This window comes from Triplophysa rosa, linkage group LG22, assembly GCF_024868665.1.
Source record: "Triplophysa rosa linkage group LG22, Trosa_1v2, whole genome shotgun sequence".
NCBI classification, from domain to species: Eukaryota; Metazoa; Chordata; class Actinopteri; order Cypriniformes; family Nemacheilidae; genus Triplophysa; species Triplophysa rosa.
Window position 1 is genome coordinate 19043450 of NC_079911.1, and position 24644 is coordinate 19068093.

The following is a 24644-nucleotide window of genomic DNA, read 5'->3' on the forward strand; positions in this document are numbered from 1 at the left end:
ATAGACATTTTCCTTCCTTTTGCTTAACCCCAATCGTAATTTACACAACAAGACATAAATCACCACTGCATTTCTCATCATATAATTGCACAAGGTGGGAATAAAATGTATTGGTGTGGTTTCTTTGAATATTTTATATTCATGTCTCATAATAACACAAAGCTCCGAGAATAACTATTAATCCTTTCCATGAATTTAATTAAAGCTTTAAAAATAGCGACAAAATGCATTCGAGTAAATCTAACAATTTTGTGACAACATGCCCCATGTCCGTCTAGGGGTGTCCAATGTCGGTCCTGGAGGGCCACTGTCCTGCAGAGTTTAGCTCCAACTTGGCTCAACACACCTGTTTGAAAGTTTCTAGTCTGCTTTGTGAGACCTTGATTAGCTGTTCAGGTGTGTTTGATTAGGGTTGAAGCTAAACTTTGCAGGACACCGGCCCTCCAGGACTGACTTTGGACACCCCTGGACCTCTTTGTCTAGGCTTTGTGTAAGAATTGAATATTGTGTGTTTTGTGGATGCGTGTAAGTCACTGTGGACAGTTGTGACTTGTGAGTGCGTGTAGTTGCTGTATGGTTGTGAAAGTGTGTGGTCAGAGCCGATAGTTGCGCGAGTAAGCGAGTGTCAATCAGTGTGAGTGTGTGTGTGTGGTGACGTCACGCGAGGGTAGCGGAGGGTTGTATTTTCCCGGCAGGGGCGGAAGTCGCAGGATCTCGTGAAGGTCTTTTTCTCTCCACAGTTACACACGGTATCAAACTCCAGCAGCGCGTCCACGCACAGCAGATCGGAGGTGAGTGACACAAACACGCGTGTGCACGGCCGTCTTTACACCACGAGATAACTTGTATAATGACTGAAGTGTATCGCGCGAGATGATTTAAAGCTCATGCTTGTTTCGCAGATGTTGCTGTGACACTGCTTCAGGACTTTACCTGAAACAGTAATGACAAGAAACGCAAACAAGGCTCTTATAAATGACACGTTGAATTTATAATGTAAACTGTTATTTGTAACTCTTTGCGTTTAGCGTGGGAAGTAAATCGTGATCATGAGGAAGTGGTTTGTAACTTTCTGAAAGTTTAAAGAGGGTGTGTCGGTACAAGCGTGAATAAAATGCTTTATGCGAGACAATTTTATTCATGGGAGTATTTGTGTATAACTGTATTATGCAGTATTCGCAAATAGCAGGTGCAATGTCATTGCATTCGTGAAGTGCGCGTGCTTTTTGATAGAAATTGAATAGGGAAACAGTAGACCAGATTAAAATGTGTGGAAAGTAAATGGTTGTATTATGTTATTGCGGTGTGTCTCGTGATTGTCATCTCGTACAGGAGTATTTAAGTATTTCCAGCAGGTGTTTTTGAGGTATTTAAAACAACAGAACGAACAATGGCCAGAAATGTTATAAACTTACACCAGAATAAACGAAGCGATTTTAACACAATAGAGTGTAATGATGAAACCAACACTAATTTAATGCACTTTTAGAGGTTTTAAATGACCGACCATTCAGTGACCCTACGCAGCTATAAAAGCCATTAGATTCAAAGTGTTGTTTGTTTACCAGTTACAGTCTAAAGGCAAAATTGGCTGCAGAAGTAAGTCATAAGAGACTGTAACTGCCCTTAGGGACTCATTTTAAACGAGGTGGGGGTCATGGTTGTATTGTAACCAGGTGCCTCTCCCCTAAACTTTCCCTGTGATAGACATAGCTGAATCACTGGAGACAGGCGTGATCCAGCACGCCCGAACAGAACCCGTGCCGGGTGCGGCTGCCCGTCTCCGGTGTGCCGACGATCAGCAGCGCCACACAAATTCTTTAATAATACATTGATTATAGTCTAGCGAAACTGTTCAGGTGTGAGTGGGTTCTTCTCGAGTTTAAACAAGAGAGTAATGAATACTCGCGAGGGATATGAAAGTCAACGTTACACAGCACACCTGTGATTTACGGCGAAACTTATTCGGTTGTTAAGTGGTGACGTCAGGAATACCGTTAACGGGTCCATCTATCCATTTCAAGCGGGGCTACATGAGCACAGTTTACTCACATCGCACATTTATTAATTCACAGTATACACTACAAGCTCCGACCATCAATATTTGAATAAATTATGAAAAATGAATCAGTGACTGGCCATGTGGGATTTCGCTACGAACATAAAGGTTAGGATCGTGGTTTTCCGATAGCTTTACAGCTCGCCGTGTGCGTATATTAGCATTTTTTGTTGTTTACCTAGCATCTTATTTAGCGTATGGTGGTGGTGCGTGACGTCAGACTAAACTACCAAATAGTTATTTTACTAATTAACCAAGCAATCAAGTGGCGCAGTGTTTGAGAATTTGTTTGTGGGTCAGCGTTGTAGTTTCCGTGTCCAAAAGTCCAGATGCCCATGGCTAAAAATTAAACTGTCAAGTGTTAAAGTCCCAGTGAAATTAAAAATGACAATTCTTATTTTGCCATGAAATATTGCAGCGTTTATAGTAAATAGCTGATCAATGTGGGTCAATTTCTTTTTAAAATTCATGTACCATCATGATCTTCAGTTAAAATCTGAAAATGCACTAACGTCCAGAAATGACTATCCATCTCAAATGACGTAAATTAGACGGCTTGGGCGGAGCATCAGTTAACTCCTCCCCTTCAACTGTCAATCTGCTGCCCATTTCATTTCAAAATCAATGCTACAGCTGTTTTTACACATCCAATTAATTCGCAGTGAAAGTGTAAGCCACGCCCACTACTTTTCTGTTTTGAAATTCCTTTTCACACGGAAATGTGTCAGAATACGGAAGTACAAACGATCGCAATTTCCAGTTCACGGGGTCTTTTAGTCCAACTCTGTTAGAGCCTGTTTTCTTTATAATGCATTCATAAATGTCCACCTGGTGATCATGAGCTTGGTTCTGTCCGCAGTGGTTTAGCTACAGTCATGTGCATTATTATAGAGTTTGCATTGAGCGTATTAGGTCAGTATTCCATAACTGGATCTTTCCAGAGGCTCCATGCTGGCAAATGTGACGCTTGGCTTTGATGTTAAAGAAATTAATCATTCCATTTTAAGGAAAAACAGAAATTAGTATATGTTGTTTGACTTTGTAATTATTGGGCAGCTGGCTGTTGGCTTTCCAGGGTGCGCCCTTGGCATTATGTCGTTCTCATCGCCATGCAACCTGGCAGTATTCACATCATGGGAAAACCAGTTTGTAATTGACAGATCAGCGGAAAGGCGTGTCGGTTTTCACACAGTTGTAGTTTTTTCATTTTCACGGTGATGGACGTGCAAGTCGTCAGATGTCAGAGCACACAGTTTTGGCCATGTGAACACTGTGTGGAGACAATGACTGCTTTAAAGCAGCTCAATCGTTCTTATTGTTATAATATGTTATATCTAGTTTATTTATTCAGATTTATAGTTTATATATTCATATTTTAAATATACACAAGAATACATGTTAACTTATTTCCTGTTGAAACAGGAAGTTGTGGTCAAAACATCATAGGCAATAGTCCAATAGCTTTGCTACTTTGTGACCGATGTGATCAGTACGTTTGGCCAAGAGAATAAGTCATTTTAAAGTTGTCAACTTTTGAGTCTCTATTGAGTGTAACCCTTATGGTAATTGTAAATGGCGATCTGTCTGAAATTAGAAAAGCGTTTGCTGTAGAATCGCATGCAGGGCTTGTGGCTTCAGGCGTGGAAAACTGATTCCTTTGGTGTGTTCAGCATATTCTCAACACAATGCTTCTGGAACTGCACCCAGAGCTGGTTCAAAACAACGTGTTGCATCACATATGATGCCATGACAACACATCCAATAACAGACTCATCACACGAGTCACTGATAAAGTTTGATTTCAAGTTTTTATTATCTTAGTCTAACTTCTTGTCCATAGCTGTTATACGATAATGAAATGAATACGGTTTATTTCTGGAGCGCTTTTCACAATTTGCATTGTTGCTAATCAGCTTTACAGAAAAGAAATGCTGTAAAAGAGACGGTAAAGAAAAACAGTAAAGAAATGAGGATAAAATATTATTATATAAAATAAATTAGAATGATATAATATATAAAAAATGCAAGATTCCCTACTAAGCCCTACTAACTAATTGTCTATGTGATTGTAATTGTTTTTCTTTTATTGTTTCTTAAATCAAGACAAAGAAACAAAATGCCATATAATACAGCAAATCGTAAATCTCAAATCAATACAACCATGTAGCAGCACAAAACAAAAGTAAGATACATTGAAATAAATAAATGAAGACAAATAAAAAGTGTATACAGTGACACAATGGCTTTACTCCACAAATAAGTCCTCTAACAATATACTTAACTTATGGGCATTTTTGTCTTTCACAGAACATAAAGATTTATCGAATACCATTGGCATTGTACCATATATCTGTCGATTTCTTTGTGATATTGCGTAGCATCTTGGCCTTTTTTTGAACCTGCCTGTTGTCGTCCACACAGATTTGCTCATTAACTCTCATTAACCCTCATCTTTCCACATGTCCAATTAATGTCAATCCAACCGAGCGCTGGAAAATCACAGCCTGCTATATAAATAACACTCATGCGTTCCTCGGGGTTCCTGCACGCTAGAGAAAAGCTCTAATGGAAACTTTGATGGATAGGAATGTGTAAATGTGTTTCGAGGGTGTGGAGTTTGAAACGAAGCAGTCGTGCCGCAAATTTAATTCAGATCCTGAAAGGTCACATTGACCCGCCTCTTTGAAACTCTCAATGGTCGAAAACGCATTTTCAAACCTGTCCCGCAGGGCACCATCCTCTCAGAAACTGATGAATTCACAGCCTTCTTGGACACTGTAAAACAGGACGGTCGATGATGTTAACGTGGCTAAAACGGTCACAATTAGGGCCGTGGGACATTCCTGCAACCCCCCCCCCCGACTCTAATCCGTTCCTCGGGAATGTTTGTATTTGGCTGGTGCAGGATTTTACTAGGGTTTTACCATAACAACGACTGCCTACCCACAAGCTCTTAAAATACTTGACTGTGTGGAACAAGAATGCCCCCCACCCGGCCATCACCTTTATATAAATAGAGACCGCTCTTTTGTGTTATCTGTACTTGGGAGATATGTTTAGACTGTGAACCACCTCGTCCTCGGGTTTATTTATAAAGTCCTGTTACGTTTTCCAGATAAATCCATTTTACAGGTATACACTTGATTCAATTCTTGATTTTTTAGCCCTGTCTTTTCATGTTACTTATTAAAGTTAGTCCAGCTCACTTGCTGTTGACTTTAGATTACATAAAAAATAGCACATCTGACTGAATATTACAAACTTATCTCTGCAGGCAAAAGATTGTGTTTCCGTCAGGCGTCAGTAGATCATTTTTGGTTTCCACGATAAATGTTTAACTAAGTGTCTTGCTGTGATATTAATGTTGTGGAAATCTCTGTTCTTGTTTCTCAGGCTGTGAATTGGACTTTGGTAGAACTCGTCCTTTCCTGAACCGTCCCTGGGACTGTGACCCGTCTGACCATGAGCAACAGCTACAGCGTGACCCTGATCGGACCTTCACCCTGGGGCTTTAGACTTCAGGGTGGGAAAGACTTCAGCATGCCCCTCACCATCTCCAAGGTGAGTCTGCGTTTCCAGGATGTCTCGTGAAGGATCTTTGCGATCTCTTCAGTCCTCAGTTTTACCTTGCTGAAGTATTGTCTTACACAATAGGATGTTGGGACAGGTTGTAGTTTAACTTTCATGAGCCATGATTGGCTGCTTGCTTTGCACATCTTTGCGCATCACTCGTGTTCTCAGAGGAACATCCAGGTGCTACATAGAGCTAGAAATGTTGTTGAGGTTACAGTCTTTCTTTTGATTTAAAGGGTTCATATGGCGCGAATACGTGTTTTTCTGTGTCTTTGGTGTGTTATAAGTTGCACATGCATGTATTTGACCTGTAAAATTGCACAAATGAAAGTGACGGAACAAAAGATGCATTCTATCTTAAAGCGAATGCTCACCCAGACCTGCCTGAAACGCCTGTTTGCTTTCCTACATTCTTCAAAATATCTTCTTTTGTGTTCAACAGAACAATTAAAAAATAGTAATTTTTCCTACTATGGTAGTCAAAGGGGTCCAAGAACTGTTTGGTGACAATCATTCTTCCAAATATCTTTCTCTGTGTTCATCAGAACAAAGAAATGTATACAGATTTGGAACAACTCGAGGGCAAGTAAATGATGACAGAATTTTCATTTTTGGGTGAACTGTCCCTTTAAAATAAGCCATTTTTACATTAGTGTGCACCGAAAATCCCCAAAGAGCTGAGCCTCTGAAACAGAGACCACACATGCTGATTGTTTTGACTGCAAACATAAGGTTCTGGACCGTGCACACTATTTTGCATTGTCTCTGATAAAACAAAATACTGCCGTACATTTTTATTTGTTTAATATCCGGTTTTACCGATAGACGTTGCATGCCACAAACGTTTTATGTTGACTTTAATTCAAATGCCGTACGCGAGGTTATCTTGTTTAATATTTGGACATTGTTACCAAATATACCACCCGGAAAGCAAGCATCTGTCGGCGGTGAGGTTCATCGCCACAGGAAATCAAAAATGTCAGACTAAGGCTGAAAGTCAATGTGTTTGTTTGGTGCTGGATTTAGTTTTTGCCGTAAAACCGCTTCAAGAAAACAGTTCTGCTCAAACACAGACCATCTGGTTTATTTAATCGGCGTATTTCCAGTTGATCTTAGCATCCGTGTGGAAGTGTAGGACAGCCCCGAGACATGGTCCTGGGTTGCTCACATGGCTTCCACATGCACTCTGATGCGTCACATAGGATGGAGATGAATCTGTCTGTTGAGGTTGCACAGGAGATCCAGCGCACCGACTGCACTCCTAACGTTCAAGTGGAGACTTTAAACTCCTGGAAGCTCTGTGCCCGTAAATCTGAGCTCAGCTTTGGCAGTCGTCACCGCCTGGCGTGCGTTGAGTGAGAAGATGTTGGCATGGGCTCTACAAGTGGAGAATAAGCCATACTTTGATGAATGGTTAGTGCTGGATGTAGTCTTTTGGTACATTTGGTACAGATCTCACTTGACCCTTTTGCATCCACGGCTCAGTGGCGTCTAATGGATAGCGACGGTTTTGGCTTCCATCACGGTTAATATATCAGCATGTTTATGTCCTTTGTTATTTAAATGTGTCGTTTCCACTGTCCCAGCGCTCCTGTGGGCTTCTCAGAGAACGTAGACCCTTTTATGGGGTAGTTTAGATATCTCGGCATGGAGTGGAAAGTGTGACCTCGCATGCCATGCAAACATGTCATTGCATAAGAACGGAGCGTAAAAGAGCCGGTGTGGGTTGAGAACTGATCTCCCCTCCCACCCCGACCGAACGCCATACCTCTGCCCGGACGAAAGCTGTCCACGATAAGCATGGATGGATTATCTGGTGGAAGTATTAATAGGACCTCTGAATGTTTTCTGTTGGGCTACGCAGGGGCGCGGTGTTCCTCTGCAGCCGCGGGGTTCGACGATTTCAAGGGAGCGCGGAGGTGAGCGGTGATGTATGAGTGCCAGTGCCCTCCTTTGAAGTGGTCTTGCGCCTTGGCACGGCTCGTTGCATGCAGGACTCCGACGTTCTTCAAGGCTGCCCACTACAGCCCGTCCCAACGGGACATAATGGCTCTTTCCTGTTAGAAGTTATTTATACTCTCTGGGCCGCGGAGAGGGGGAGATACAGCGACCAACAGCCTGGGACTGAGCTTAATGTCTAGCGGAAAACTGGGAGCTTTCATTTGACATCTTTGTCCTTATTTGGTAGTGCTGTTTATTTGAAGCATTCAGCTTCTTTGTCGATTCATACACATTTTCCCTTTACGTCACACATTCAACCGTATTTACCTCTTTATTGAGCGAAGGTCTGAATGGACGGCTGGAACCGCACCCTGAATGTGTCCAGACCTGAAGGTCACGCAACACATTCGTAGGCAAACTTCATTTCAAGCCAAGACTGGCTGCCAGTTTGAGTTTCTTCCAGAAACCCTTTCCTCGTGTCCTGGTGTCACAAATGCTTTTGCCACAAACCGTATATAATGGGCTTTTAGGGTTTGTGGTTAAAGCAGTCGTGACATCTGTGAGAAACAGGTTTCTGAAAGAAACTCAAATGTTGATTGGCATCTCCAGCTTTGAGGAGGAATATCACAGGGATGGTGTAAATAATATTCTCCAACATATGGTTTGGAGAAAGAATCTGAAGTTCGGATGGTTTGAAACAGAATGCAGTTCTCTGGATTTTTTGGTCTCGGTGAGCGGTTTGATTTACACGCAGGTAAAGACATGCAGTGTTTGATTTATGACCCAAACGCAACATAAAAGACAGAGAGGTTTGGACATAAAACAACGAGCTGTGCAAGTATCCAATGTAATATTGGATCATGTATCGACAATCATTAGGACTTCCTAATGTATAAAACCTGACAGTTAACGAAGACAGTGAGTAGGGCTGTGGAAATCAAACCTTCTTCCTCATTTTCAGAAGTATTTAAGTTCAAATTGACTTTGATTTATGTCTGCAAATGCAATGCAACCTACTGGAGTCGAACGATTTGCATCAACACTATTCATTTAATAATGGTGACCATTTAATTTGAAACCTTCCCATCCGGCTGAGAAACTGAGCATGCCAGCGTTCATTAAAGGCACGATTCACCCCAAAACAAAAATGGTCATTTATCTTTTGAGAAATGTTCCAGTCCAAGCAATTGAAGTCAATGGATGTTGTTTGTTTACCAACATGCTTCTCAATATCTACATTTTGTGTTCATACAGGTTTAGAATGACACGAGGGTCAGTAAATAAAGTTCACCCGAAAATTAAAATCAATCTCTTTAAGACCCGTTGTCATCCTGAACTGACTGGGTTGAGACGGGTGCTGCCCGTGTTTCTTTTGGAGCGGCAGTGAAGTGTTGATATTGCCGTGGTCAAAGGCACAGAACCACAGAGCTGCCTTTGTTTCTCAGTCTTAAGACCTAGAATCGGCGCTTTCAGTGATGTGTCGGACCAAAAACGCGGCGAGTACGCAAACACAGATGCAAATGCTGAGCCAGCGCATTGAATGCATGCAGTCCAGTCGTGCATAAATAACTGTTGTACGTGGTTAGAGTGCGTCTTTGCATAGCTGTGGTGCCAATAAAACTCAAGTTTCCTTTCAATTTCAGTGTCATTAAACTGGGTGTGATGTTATTTATTTTGCTAGATTTCAAAAACTAAGAGTTGAATTAACTTATCAACGATGTTGTTTAGCATGTTTGTATTTAGACTTTGAGTCGATGGTTTGCTGTGCTGTCTTCTGATCGGTGCCTTTGAGAAGATCGACCCAGGATCTGGAATGTTGTAAAGTGTTTTTGTGCTACCTTTACAGAAAGAGATAGAAAGCGACAGCTGCTAAGGCAGAAATGGGAAATCTGCCCGAAATAAAGTACGTGTTGTTACGTCCGAGTTTGATTTAACTGTGTTGTGAGAGAAGAAGTGCTGAGCGAGAAACCCTCAAGGCAAAACAGTTGTTCAGAAACTTCACATCTGTTGCATTTCTCCATAGCAAATGGCCCTTGAGAGATTTTTCTGAGTTTATCCAAGCCCCAAATCTATCAACGTGAAATTTTAATAGATCCTCTCAGTCTTAGACATAACAGCAAGACTCTATTATGGGAGCCGTTGTCAACAGAAGAACGTCTCAGTAAGTGATTTACTCAAACACTAAACGGGTGAGCAATGCTGAAGAACTTTATTATGACCTCGTGGTCTCTGACCTTTAGATGTGGGAGGTGTGGGGAACAAAATATTTTTAAAATCTGATCTTGAGCGAGGCCAATAAAACACAACATTTTCTCATTTACACTCATGTAAATCATTATGGAGTTTAAAGCTGCAATCCATAACTTTTGCCTCTCTGTCGCCATCTCTGTTTGAAACATAAAATTGTCATTTGCTGACTTTGGGTTAACTTCACAACACGTAAACTGTGATTGATATAATCTGCATTGCAAAAGTCATCATTGATTTTGCTTAAATGAACCTCACGATCAATCACGTTGTCTACGTGCGTCCACCTCATCTTTGTGTCTTCTCGCAGACATCTCATAATAATGTTTCCATGGCGATTGTATCTTCTAATGCCAATACGAATTATCATTACGTCATTATGCAAAGTCTTTATTTCGATTGGCTGGTTCGTGAGATATCTCATTGAGAATGATTAACTAGCATGAGAGCCTGTTGTGACATTTCTTCAGAGCGTGCTGAATCAATACACATCCGGTCGCTTAGTAACAGAGGCAAGTTTAGTCAGAAACAGGTTGTGAAATCTACAATAAAACCTGATTATAGTTGAAGGAGGTTGAGATTTTATGTCTTATTCGTGTGAGAAACTGGTTGTGGCTTGTTTGGCTATGCATGAATTCACACCAGCGTTTGTAATAAATGTAGATTGTATAGGTAAAATAATCGGCGTCTCAGATATTTCTCTTAAGAAAAGAGACAGAAATCTTACAAATGTCTCCATCAAAATTTTATTGCATTCTATTGAAGATCTTATTATGAGCCCAAACATTTCTCAGTAAATTTACCCAAATCCAGACAATTTTACCTCAACAATCTACATTCATTTGACACCTTCATACACTTCATGGACTTCAACAACCGTCTCATTTGTTTGTTTTTATTTCTTCTAAGCAATTTTAGGAGAAACATCTGAGATTTAGTTAATACTTAAATCAAACACAGGTGAGAACTCCAATCTCTGAGCAATAACAATTTCATCTTTGGAAAATTGAAAGAATCATGATGATTTTAATAAACAATGAACACTAGGGCTATCAAAGGCATCCAGAATAAAAGTTTGTGTTTACAAAATATATGTGTGTACATTGTGCATATTCATTTTATATTTATAAACACATACGCATACGGTACATGTATACATATTTAGGAAATATTTACATGTATATTTTTATATATATATTGAAATTATATATACATATTTAATATTTTTATGTTTATATGCAGGTTTTTAGGAATACAAAGTTAACAGTGCACAGACATATTATGTAAACACAAACTTTTATTCTGGATGCGAGAAATCGCGATCAATCGTTTGACAGCCCTAATATTGATAAATGTACTGTCTTTAATATGATACTATAAATATAAAATATATTTATGTGCTTTTTAGCTGACACATATAGACCCGGTTTCACAGAAACAGGCCTTAGTTGAATTTGAGATATTTATGTCGCTTTTATAAAAATGCCTTCGAAGAAAACATTACTGGTTTGCATCTCGAAACAAAACAATGGCACAGATATATTGTTATAAAGACATTTCTGGGCAAGTTATATTCAGTTAAGACGGGTCACACATTCATTTTAGTCTGGGACTAGCCTTGAAACCGGGCCATAGTGTATTAATAATATGTTGAGCATTTTAAATCACTAATCCTATTTTACAATCTTGAATTCGAGTTGTAGCTTAGCTTTACGATACCGTGGACAGTAAAGAAGCTCACTAGATTTCGAAACCGCTGCAGTTTGGGACGTTCCAGCAGGAATTATCAGAGGAAGGAAGCAGTAGGTGTCCGTGAGGCTTGTTCCTGTCTACCTAATCTTAAAATGCTCCTTTTTTGGTAACACTGGATCATCGCAGTGCGATCGCAGCCTGACGTTGTGATATTCCAGTTCTGCTGCTGGTCGTTTCCTCACACCCTACGGTTCAGTCCAGGTTCTGCCTCTCCGTTCCGTTCTCAAAACCCCTTCCCATCATCCTCAGAAAGCGTCTGCTTTGTGTCCGCCTGACATTTGATACTCACACTGAACAAATCTGCTCTAATTTTAGTCGTCTGCTCGTGTTGAACTTTTTTATTCCCAGATGGACAATCCTCTGACCCCACTTCACATACGGCCATGTTTGTGTCACCCAGAAAAGAGCGGAATGTCTTGTAGCATAGCGTTTAGTCTCCGTGACTGAATGTGTGTATTAGGGACTGTTATTGTTTGAGGGAAACGCTAGATTCCATTCAGAACAATAATCTAGACTTGCATAAGCAGAAGGTGTTTTTAAAGAACAGGAACTGGAAGATGAATGGCGTCCAGTGGGCCGCGTCGGCCTCAGATTTCCAGAGACAAAAACTGGGCACATGTCTGTGACGAATAGCTTACGGATTCCATAAAGGGTTTCAGTATTTTGGCTGTTATCTTAAGAGTGATGGTGTAAATATAAAATGTAAATTTTTATGCGTAATAGTTCGCCTAAAAAGAAAAGCTCTGTCATGATTTGCACTCCCGGCTTTATAGCCTCCGAAGACCTGTAATGTATGGCATGAGTAATACGAAGTACTTGTAATGTTTTTTGTCCTTTCAGCTTGGCAATGTACATCACAATCCAAGTACATTTGCTTTTCTCTGAGGGATTCGATGGTAACATTCTCTACTGAATATGAACCTTGCAGGTCAGGCTCGGTTGTTGGTCTGTCCAGGATCAAGTGGTCAGTCCTGTTGGGCTGGTGTGCGGCTCCCACAGCTCAGAATAATTCCACTGAAAGGTTACTGCGGCTTTCGGCAAATAAAAGTCAACTAAGGCTTTGTGGCTTTGACTTTAGAGTCTGTAAGATGTTTTGTGGCACGTTCTAACTTGTCATTTTTGGGAGCAAACACACAGAGCCCAATTATAAGACCAGCAGTCATAGAAAACACATGGACTAGTTTCATCTCCAGACTCCAGAGTTGGTCAGTAGAGCAGTTTTAGGGTAAAAGTGTGGAGCAGCATGTTAAAAATACTGCGACCAATGAAACACTAAACAACTACATTATGGTCTGTTAAGTATATTTATTTATAAGCAGCACTATAGAACTTTTGCTCATGGCTCCCCCATGTGGTTGATAAGCGCAATTGTCTGTTACCAGTGTCGTAAATAATGTCGCTGTATAAGCTTCTAGTGGGCAGCGCAATACACTTGAATTTGTTTACTAAGCTGATGAAACCGGCAAATGCAGGAAAGTTGTTTGGAAACCATCGCACTATGGTTTTAGCCGCGAGGAGGCTGCTCAGCTAGCAGCGGCAGTAGAATTCGTCCAGTAAAGAGACATTATTTTAAGGTCGAAAAACTATAAAGTGTTGCTTTAAATCTGGATGGTTTTTTGAATATTATATACCTGTTTACATCCTACCATGTCCAGCATGTTTAAATAAGTGTATAATATTCTAAATAAATGAAGATTGTAACTGCATATTTTCAACCAGATTTATTTTGTTATAATTTCAATAGTATTTGTAAATCAACTATATTTACCCTTTCTCAGCGTCGCATGTTTATTTGTCATCAAAAGTCTGAATTTTTGATAGATACCTGTGTGCTGGATGACATAAAACGCAACAGTAAAACTGAGAAAACATACAATATGTTATTATATTTCAATAAAAGAAGGTTTAAAAGCGTCAATGTCTCACTTTAATAAATGAATGCAAGGTTTGTATAGGAACAGAAAGTGGTTTAGAGATGTCAGATTTTTCTCGTTAGTTGTTCTTTCGCATATTTGTAGTCCACTGACTTTAGGATGACCTCATATTTCAGATAAACGAGACAAGTGTTGATTAGACAACTCGCAGTCGGTGTCAAATTCGGACTCCACGTGTAGACAAATCACTTGAACGCAGTGCATATCAGTCGTTGTTGCTTCGTGGAGGAATTTACGTCAGGTGTGTTTTGGTTTGGACTCTACATGATTTGCATGGTGTTGCTGATAAGAAAGTACTTTTGTACTTTTCATACTGATTCTTAATCATCTCGTACCGCTCTTTGGTCAATTAAAAGCTCCATTTTTTTACATTTAGAAATGAATGGCTTGTGGTGGTTGAGGTGGTTTTGTTGTAACATGTCCATGTTGGCATCTGCCTCATTTGGCTTCTACCAAGTGAAATTTTCAACAAATTACTGTTGAGAGCCTTTCAGTGATCTCTTTCAGCTTCATTTTTTCATTTCAAAAATAGTTCAGTTACTCTGAACCCTGAATCACTGAGATATTTAGTCCAGATGAAAGAAGGGTGGAGCTGTCCAGACAGAGGTTTATTGCAGGTCATGTTGCTTCTTCATCCTGAACTGATTGTACGATTTCTGATCATTTGAAACGTTTGGTTTTCTCTTTGATCTAATCAAACACATTTGCAGGAAACCTTCTAAATCATTCTCCTTCAAACGTATAATACCAAATATGGTAATGTCTTCATGAAACGTTATTTTTGAGCATTCAGAACTCATTCATTCAGATGTTATTTCTAGTAATAAAAAGAGTGACTCTGCTATTCTGAAGAATGATTCTAAAAATAAATAACTCATCGCATCATTTGAGACTTAAGGAAAGTATTGCTTTGCAGTTTTAAGCAATAAGCACCATGATGGTGATTTTGTACTGTTGAATCTGCTGTTTGTTACAATGAAAAAGGTAAAAACGGTATATAAATAAAATTGAGTTGAGTTGAATTGAATTGAATGAACGTCAGTCCTAGTAAACTCCTAATAGGATCGTTACCTCTATAAAATGTTTAGCTTTATAGTGAGGTGATCTGGTTTGAATAATGAAATGAATGAAAGCTCATCTATCATGTCCCGCTGGCTTGCTCCTCTCTCTCTGATTTATAGCTTCTGTGGGTTTGTGTGGGTTTGGGGTTGTTGGCAGGACGGCTGGATGTAATCTGAGTTTTAACCAGCCCTCATACTCTGCTTTTGTTAAGACTGGGAAAATAAAGAAAGATTTAGCCTTGGCATCAGATGCTAGTGTTTCCCACTGCATTTTACCACTTAAATGTCCATTGATGTGCTTGGGAGACGCTTTTATCCAAAACGAATAAGTGTATTGAAGCTATAAATTTTTTCTGTAAGTGTTATCTAGGGATCGAACCCTCAGCCTTTGCGTTGCAAACACAATGCTGGATTGATTGAAAATTCTCTCTTCTTACCCGTTAGAAGGTTTTTTGGTCTGTGTTGCTATGGAAGTTGTGTTTTCTCAGTTATTATTGTGATATTGTGATCAAACTCCTGACCCTGAATATGAGCAACGTTCAAAAACTAATAGGTTATGTCCCATAATTCCTCTTGAAAATTTAGTGGAACAGTTACTTTGGTCTCCGTTAATCTCTATAGTTAGATCAATAAAGGTTGTTGCTTGATGCTAGATTTTCTTGTCAACATATTAAGACCACACTCGTACTGTAGTTTAGACTCAAACTCATCTTTTCCTTGCCAAAGTTTCCCCCCGGGCCTCACTAAAGGCGATTGAAATGCCGTGGGGTTTCTCTCCCGGGGGCTTGTGAATGAAGCTCTTCTGCTCTTCACATTTTTAAGATGTCTGCTCGATGGAGACAGTTGTGTGGACGCTTGTTAAAGGGCTTTAATGTGTCTATGGTTGCCTTATGAGGAACAGGGAAACTTCTCAGAGAAACATTATGTCATCGTGTCGAACATTCAGAGAATGCAGGTTTCCAACCAGGTGTTTCACTGAAACTGAGATAGATGCGTTACATCATCGCATCCCGGCGTAAGACACAAACACAGTTGTGGTTTTAATACACTTGACTGAATGTTTGTTTTGTTTTGGTAACTTTGTGGGGACTTGCAATAGACTTTTATTGTTTTTATACTGGCCTAATAGTATTTTCTATATCTTAACAGAAACATTTACATTTATTCATTTGGAAGACGCTTTTATCCAAAGCGACTAATGCTGGGGCCACACCAAAAGCTTTTTTAAAATCTTATACGAGTTTTAAACTGTGAGAGACCGCAAACACGAGGAGAAATAATCCTAGATTGAATCATTTTGCTCCTGTAATGTGTGGTGCGCCGTGATGTGACAAAGAAGAGCCTAGCCCTTGCCTGACCATTCCACATTTTTTCCCCCAAAATGCTTTATTAACATTTGTATTAATCAGTATCCTCATGGCGATCTTTGTGGATAAGTTAGAGTTGTGTGGATGAGGTTTTGACGGATTCAGAGGTAATGATGATCCATAGGTATATCATCAAGTATTTTTATGAGGAATTTCACCTCAATTCGATTCGTGTGATTGTGGTTAATCTCCAAAGAGAGACGCAGATGGAAGCGTTTGGCTGCCGTCCATGAGGAAACTGAAATGAACGTTTGTGTCCTTGTTTTGTCCTGTTTAGCGTAACTCACGTCTCTGGTTAACAACATGTGGTGTTTTTTTCTTTGTCAATTGCTCGGAACTGCTTCTCTGTAATCATTCATATAGCTGTGCATATTTCTGCACATGCAGGTTTACACGTCTCATGGGAATCTCATGAGTTGTTGTGACTGCTCTTCTTATTCGCGCTGTGATACGCGAGCATGTTTGATGTGGCCCTCGACACTCGTGTGGCTATAAAAGGACGATCACCAACCGATCGTTACCGTTTACTGCCCGACATAAAACTGAGCGGCTTCAACCAGCGTGGCCTCTGCGGTGCGTGAACCGTCTGCCAAGTGGAAGAGGGCAGATATCTCATCCATTTGGCTTTCTAGAGATTCTCATCTGCCAAACACATGTAATGAAAAGCGTTCAGCTTCGTTTTAAATCGAACAATGGATGTTTGTCCTGTTCGTTTCATTTCAGGTGGACGGAATGCATTCGTAGTGCTGGAGAGGAAAAGGGGGCCACGTGAAAGTGAAATGAGCCACTTTTGGGATTTGGGTTCATGAAGCTGAGGTTTAATTTATAGTTTACATCACCTCTGGCTGTCGTACACACTACACCATGTGTATTTAGGACATGTTCTTGTGACCTGGTGAGGACCCCACTTCTCTCGTCTGTTTGTTTTTCTCTTCTGGGGTCTCTGTGGACCCTTACATCAGATTCGGGCTTTGAGGTGCAGTTGTGTCTTTGAATGGGTATGTGTGACCTTGAGGTGGATTTGTGCTCATGAATTAGAAAGTTGTGTGACCTCTAGTTTTAGTTTCCCGCTGCGTGTGTAAGTGATGTGGCATATTTTACTGCTCATGTCAAGATGAAAGACTTTTCAAACATTTCCTGTTTCCCCGTTTACATTCCTAATATACATTCCTTGCGGCGCACGATTCATCAGTGCGCGTTAGTCTACAGACAAAAAAACAAGTTTTCCAGCCCCGAATAACATTTGTTTTCTTAAATCGCAAACTTTAATTTTAAATTGTTTCTCTGCATTTTGTGGAATAGACAACGTCATAATCGTGTTGTTTTTGTATTTCTTTTAATTTGGCACACAGCCAGAGTTTTTTTTTGTTTAAAAAGTGCACCGTGTTTTGTTGCACAAATGTTAAAATCTACGACAAACTTCTTTAGCTTCTATAACAGATCTTTAGCTTTTTTTTTACTTACGATATTAAACGTCATGCATGTCCTTATTATAGGAATATGTCATCCCAAAAAATGATAATTTACCCCTACACTTTATATAATTTAATTTCTATAGTTTTAAAAATATATATACATAAAATATAATTTGATAATGAACGTATTGGTTTGTGTTTAACTAAAGACATATCAAAGACATACATTTTGGATGGCATGAGGGTGAGTAAATTCTAAGAGATTTTTCATTTTTACATTTACATTTATGCATTTGGCAGACTCTTTTATCCAAAGGTCCTCGCGTTGCATTATACTATACATTTGTTTCTAAGTATGTGCAATCGAACCCATGACCTTGGTGTTGCAAGCGCAATGCTCTAACCACTGAGCATGAGTGAACTATTCCTTTGCAATACGTTCTTAAGGGAACATAATAATTTAATAAGTCAACAATATCCAGTCATTCATTTATAGGCGTTTTGTTGTTGTAGTTTACTGTTGTTGAGGTTCAGAGGTGCTGAAGGATTGATGTTCTTCATGCCTGGTTAAATAATCACATAACCGAGACCTGCCTGACACGTGAAGAAGACTGTCCGATTTCACATGCTACCCACCCTGTGAATCAGAACACCAGCTTGTGTCAGAGAGTTTAACACACATAATAGATCGCAGAACACAGAAGACATCACGCTTCAATGGCAGCAGAAAGGTCATTTGATAACGGTGTCACTCAGGATTTGTGTTGAATCCGATACAATGTGTGCATTTCACTTTTGATAAGGAAAGTTTCTTTTATTAAACCTTTTGTATAAATTCTCTTTTTAAAAATATTCCTAAGATGGTGCCGTGGATGGCTGCCTCGGTGTGGAGCTTTGTGTTTTTGTTAGTTTGTCCTCTATCTCTCTCTCTCTCTCTCTCTCTCTCTCTCTCTCTCTCTCTCTCTCTCTGCTCAGCCACGTCTACTGCAGGTAGTTTTTCGCTCTGAGTGTCTCATGCACTTCAGCATCAAAGGACTGAGATCCGTCTTTATCATCTGACGGACTCTCTTCAATTGGGGCCAATGGGGTCAAAGGTCATCAGAGCATCAGTCGCGTGTCGACGGTGGCCTCTTGGTGTGTCTGCTTCGGTGTACGGTTTCAATTTAAAGCACACTGTGATGCGTAGCGAATCAGAATCAACATTTCAGTCACGTTTGTTGTGTTTTTTATTGCCACTGTGTAACTCTTCTCTTACCTGTGTGTTTGTTTGTGTAGCTGACGGATGGAGGGAAAGCGGCTAAAGCTAAGATCAGCGTGGGAGACATCGTGCTCTCCATCGACGGAATTGCCACAGACTCCATGACGCACCTGGAGGCACAAAACAAAATTAAAGCCTGCGTGGGAAATCTCAGTCTGTCGCTGCTGAGGTACGAGAACACACACCGACATCCACTCACATGGGTTCTGAGTCTCAGAGAAATCACATCATTCTCCAGATAAGATCAGGGATTGTGTACATGAATATGACAGTAGGGCCTGCAGATGGGGAAGAGCTGTTCGGTTAGGAGGTCTCGTCCCTCCAGGCGGCCTCTTCTCGTGACCGGGCGCGCAAGTTCTAATGCACTCAAGATGTCTGGATTGTAGCGTGTATTTATGAGCCTCTCGGCGCACATCGGCACTGTTTGTTCCGTTGTATCTGAAGAGGGTTGAGAGAGCGTGAACGCTGTCGGTTGTCCTGGACACTGTGTTTCTGTGGCACGATCACGAGTCAGAGTTTGGCTCGAAGAATATTTCACAAAAAGTTTCATAACTGTGTGACTTTCTTCTGTGAACATTTTTGATGTCAACGCATGAGATTTGGGAAAAGTTCTGTTTCTCATACAAAGATATCATTTGATTTTAGGAGAACAGTGATATGACCTTTTTTGTAAAGCTTTTATGGTGTTTATTGTGCTTGTTTTCTGCTCGATAGTGTCAGTTCTTGTTTAATCTTCTGCTTTTTTGCTTCTGCGGAAGAATACGGTCTTCAGGTATGGAATAGCGTGATGGTTTTTCATTGTTAGGTTAAACTATTTCTTGACGGCGTTTATTTGTGTTGACCAGCGCTAATGTGACCCTGTACAACCAAACCAGTCTTAAGGGTCAATTTTCGAAATTGAGATTTTACATCATCTGAAAGCTGATTAAATAAATAAATTAAATTTCCATTTGTTAGGAGAGGACGGATATTTGACCGTCCTACTAGAAAATCTGGAATCTGAGGGTGCAAAAAAATCAAAATATTGAGAAAATCGCCTGTAAAGTTGTCCAAATGAAGTCCTTAGCATAGCATATCACTCTCAAAAATGAAGTTTTGATATATTTAGGGTAGGAAATTTACAAAATATCTTCATGGAACACGATCTTTACTTAATATCCTAATGATTTTTGGCATAAAAGAAAAATCAGTCATTTTGACACGTTTATTGTATTTTTGGCTATTACTAAAAATGTTCCCGTGCTTTTGTGGTCCAGGGTCACGAATTTATTTTACATTTTTAACACGATCTGTATCTGATTTAAAACAGCTTTTATACTAAATAGCAAGACTGATATTCTGGAGTCGTGGAAGGAAATGTCGAGGTTAGAGATTGTGCAATGGCTCTGGACTCTTCCATTAAAGTGTTTCAGTGGGTTTTTCAGAGTCAGTGAATCTGCAAAGATCATCAGCGAAATCGCCGCACTAAAACTTTACTATTAAGATAACATTGTGTTTAGAGGAGATGAACGTTTGCACAGGCTCCCAGAGAGCCATTAGAAAGTCTTCCACCCAGAACACCGCGGTACTCTCATCTCAACTCATTTAAACGCTTTACTGTGTGTACCACTGCATTTAGAGATGTTCAATTTCAATCATAATCTTGCCATATTTTAGTTATTAGTTAGTTTTAGTTAGTTTAGTTAGAAATAGTTATGTATGTTATATTGCATTTCTGTCAATAGACGCCTTTCCTGTTAGTAAACATTGTGACGCGTTTTTGTGGGTGGAGCTTAACTGGAGGCAGAAAGATCCCTCTGACCACATTACTAATGCTAGGGAGCACGTTTTGTTTGCTTGCTTTTTGACAATGACTCGAAAAAGATCTGATTAAACTTTAACATGTAATGTCACTCACTGTCTAGGACCGTTTACTTGAACACAAACCTGACACATAACATAAGCCTTCTCGCTGTTCCCTCTCCCTTTATACTAATGCACTTGTGACAACTAAAAATAGATGACAAACAGTTTCTTTTATGTTTAGTTTGTGGCCGATAGTTAACTGCTAGTTGTATAACCAACAAAGTTAGCGAGCATACCCTATGCGTTCAAAAGTTAACGCTATTTGAAAAATAACATTGTTCCCCAGTTTATGATTTAGGCATACGCGAGATATTTTTTGAAACATACCCAAATCATAACGACATATAGTCGTTTTTAATCTTAGGTAACTGTTATGAAGTGAAACGCGAGCATGTTTAATGATCGTTTCTGTTCAGTCCGCTCGTTTTATTGTGTTTAACTACAGCTGTTGTCAGTGTTTTTGTTTGACAATGGCTGGGGAATGTGTTAAAATATCAAATTGGAGACCGTATTCTGTCGATTGTGGCACTAACACAACAGATGATATTTTAAACTCCTTATGTACTAGCCGAATCTGTGCTGGTTTGTCCAGTTTTCCCTTTGTTTTGCCTCCAGCTGGTGCCGTGACGTAAGCGTGACGTCGGCGAGAAAGGGGTCTATAGATCCTCCAAAAAATTACACACTTGGACCTTTAACTAAAAAAAACGATGAACGTGAAAATGAATAAATGACAGATTTGTCATTTTTTTGGTTGATCTGTCCCGTGCATTTGGCAAAGTAATGAGTGGGCATGAAACGTCCTGTTCAGTGATGCTCACAAATAAACTTTAATTAGTCTTGACGCAGAGAAACGTTAATGTTTTATTGTTTAAAACCCTGAACATGGACTCTCTTAAACAGTTCCTCGTGTCTTGCGGTTAATCTCCGTCTGTTCGAGAAGCACTTAAAGACGCTGAAGCATCTCAGACTGCGGTGAAACCACATGGTATTCTGCACTAAAGAAATGAGAGGAATCGCACAGGTCTCCATGTGTCCCCCCATCCGCTTCCAAACCAAAATTTCTACCGTTTTGAGTCGGTTCAGCAGGACCGAAGGTAGGAGATTGCTCCAGACCGCACGCACTTCTCTCTTTTACATTCTTAAGGTTGTTTCCAGCCCGGATTCAAAAAGCCCCCTTTGAAATACGTGCACGGAGCGGCGCCTGAGGTTTGGGGCAGGTTCGCTGTGGTATCTGTTCACTTTAAACAACAACATTATAATATTCCCACTGAAGTGATGACAGTCGTTCTTTAGGTTTTGCATTACGTCGATGATAAATTGGGGTTGTTCATCATTGGAAACTTGAAAGTGCATGTGAGGTTCTTCTTTACTGTGTTGAATTTCTCATGTGAAGCATGCTGCATGTAGGTGTGAAGAGGGGCTTATGAAGGAACGAAGCAGGGTGCTGTCGGGTTTTAGTTTGAAGAAACCAGCGTGACCGCACGGGTCTGAAGCCCGACCCGCAGCCCACATGAGCTCCGTCTCTGCCTGGACCTCTCTCCACATTTCCTGTCTGATTGCTCTGTGGTCAGAAAAACACAAACAAGTCATTTAGATTCCTCCACGGTTTATGAGTTGCTTTTAACCCTTGATGAGGTTCTGATAAGTTCACCCAAAAATTAAAGTGACGGTGTACGGTTGTTGTTGAAGTAGTTAGACCAGCAACCGACTGATGTCTGGTGCTAGTTGTTCTTTAATTCGACTCTGAATCACGCGAACGAGTCGTCTGTTCCGGGTTGGATTTGCGCCACTCGGTGTAATCTACGTTCCATTTGCGACACTGCGACGCTGTACGCGGTAGATCACAGCAGACTAGACCATGTGACCAATCAGATCAGAGTAGGCTGACAGAAAGGAGGGGATTAGACGGATGAATCGCCGAACGAATCATTTGAGAGTCACTCACGAAGTAAGTTAACAATAACTGCCTGTTATTAGAAAATGAAAGTGTTTTTACACTGTGTATGTACGTAAACTTGTTGTCGGACACTCCATAAACCAAAGTAGGACCTTAAAAATCACAAAATATTTACTCTTTTGAAGTGAATCTGAACTTCTTTTCTTTGCAGTATTTTAGACCTGAAAAAACACATTTCTGTTATTTTCACCTGCTTCTCCAGTTTTCATTTTCTGCAAATAAACGCAAAAAGAAGCAATGTTTTTATTTGAAATTTGGGAGAAATATTGTTAGTAGTTCAGAGAACAAAACAAAAATGACCATTTTACCTAAACACACCTATAAATAGTCAATTCAGAAAACGGAAAGTAATTTTGAAATGGTCTCTTATTTTTTTCAGCAGCTGTACATGACTTCCTCTTTTCATTCGTTTTTTTATCCATCATAAAAGTAATCCAGATGATTCAAATATCACTGGTTCTTACTTTTTGGACTTAGTCACAAGAAACAATAAGATTTAAAGTTATCTCTATGTTGCCTTATTTCAGTCTTTTGGATGACTTTTTTGATGGATGCTTGTTTTTTCTGAGCTTCAACATTTGGAGACTTGATTATTTTTATATAAAAAACGTTGCTTCCGTTCAACTGAGGAAAGGAAGTCTTAAATTCTGTGTAAACTATTCCTTTGTGTCATCATCGTACTCCGTGTTCTCTATTTAGGGAAGATTTCACGGCTGGCCACAAAACAATGAAGAAAACTGTCTGCTGAGCTCACAGATAAAGCGTCTCTCTGAGGTGCTGCTTTGGCTCTCTGCTTCTTTTGGAGTGGTCTGAAAACTCTCCACATGAACTAATATAATATGACGTTTCCATCCCGTACGCGTTTGTCCCCCACTGAGCCGAGGTCAGCTCTGGTATGGCTGGCGAGGTGTTGTCATCTGAGGTCACACTTTTGGCTCGAACCCTGTCAACTGGTGCATGATGTCATTTTCCCACTGGTTGAGTTCTTCCATACGTCCGTCCGTAAACCATTATGGAGGCCGACTTTCAGCTTAAAATCCACGTTCCAAAATTGACTTCATAACAAGACGTTCACCTCTGGTTCCTAAGCGTGATCTTCAATTGTTTATGTTTCATGCAGCACTGTTTGTTCACTTTGAAACCTTCCCTCCTATTTCACATAATTCATTATTTCATCAAGTTATATATATGATGTTTTTATTTGTCACAGTTTATTTCCAGTTTATTCCACTTGAGATGATAATGAATCTCTTGGAAATGTTGGAATGTCATCCTGCAGTCGTGTCTCAACTTTGTACTTTTGAACGGAAAATCCATTTTGTCTACATATTTTCTCTCTTAGTCTCCACGTCTTCGTCTCCAAGCGGATTTAAATGCAGGTATTTAACAATCGAGGTGGAAGAGTGCGTGTCTAAGTGGAAAAACAGGTGACCCGCTCCGTTCCAGTGTTCCTCGGGTTGCGTTTGCCTGCGGTTGACGTCTAGAAAGGATCTGTGAGAGACATTATGAAACATCTGTTTGTGCGTTTGAGTCTGTGTGTGTGTATAACAAGAGGAAATCAGTTTCAGGAGCTCATATTCGGATCCCCGTCGGGCTTATGGCTTTCATTACCGTTCAGACATCATCAGTCTCAACAAACAGTTGCCATGGTGCCTGTGCTTTTTCCCCAAAATATAACATTTACTATTGTAGGATCATTATTCAGAAATAGGATACTGGAGTCTGGGGTTTATTGTGAATTTAGTCAATGCTAAAGGATATTGTTTGGCATGATGTGCCTTAGTGCTTCAAAGTCCCCGTGAACCGGAAGTTGCGATCGTTTTTACTTCCGTATTCTGACACATTTCCGAGTGAAAAGAAAATGAAACTGGCAGCAGACTGACCGTTGAAGGGGAGGAGTTAACAGATGCTGTGGAAGTGCATTTTCAGATTTTTACTGAAGATTATGAGGGTACTTGAATTTTAAAAAGAAAATGACCCACATTAATAAGCCATTTACTACAAACGCTGCAATATTTCATGAAAAAATAAGAATGGTCATTTTTTATTTCACTGGGACTTTAACGGATACCATATACTATTTCAATGAAGCGTTTCGTTCCTAATATTTCGGTTTTATTAAACAATTTAAAATAGAGTAAGCACAAGAAGATCTAGTTCCTCACAGGTCATCTGGCCTCTATTGGAGTGAAATGCGCAGCAGCTATAAAACTGAAATGCCTCTTGAGAAACTCA

At 40.0% G+C, this 24644-nt stretch overlaps 2 protein-coding genes across 7 annotated transcripts in view; both read left to right on the top strand.

Annotated features, from left to right (window-relative positions):
- Positions 1-12458, top strand: part of LOC130546535 (WD repeat-containing protein 70) — a 100856-nt gene extending 88398 nt beyond the window's left edge. Inside the window, exon 19 of the mRNA XM_057321843.1 lies at positions 12448-12458. The gene's annotated coding sequence lies outside the window, so the exon portion shown is untranslated. The remainder of the gene's footprint in view (positions 1-12447) is intronic.
- The window catches only part of pdlim5b (PDZ and LIM domain 5b), a 48154-nt gene continuing 24168 nt past the window's right edge, over positions 659-24644 (top strand). For 5 of the 6 annotated variants that reach the window (XM_057321845.1, XM_057321847.1, XM_057321850.1 and 2 more), the window contains exons 1-3: positions 659-791; positions 5453-5620; positions 18625-18776. In XM_057321845.1, coding sequence (XP_057177828.1) covers positions 5522-5620; positions 18625-18776 — 251 coding nt within the window. In that variant the 5' untranslated portion in view covers positions 659-791; positions 5453-5521. Of the gene's footprint in view, positions 792-5452; positions 5621-18381; positions 18484-18624; positions 18777-24644 lie in introns of those variants that run through there. The other variant, XM_057321848.1, reaches the window with a different exon arrangement.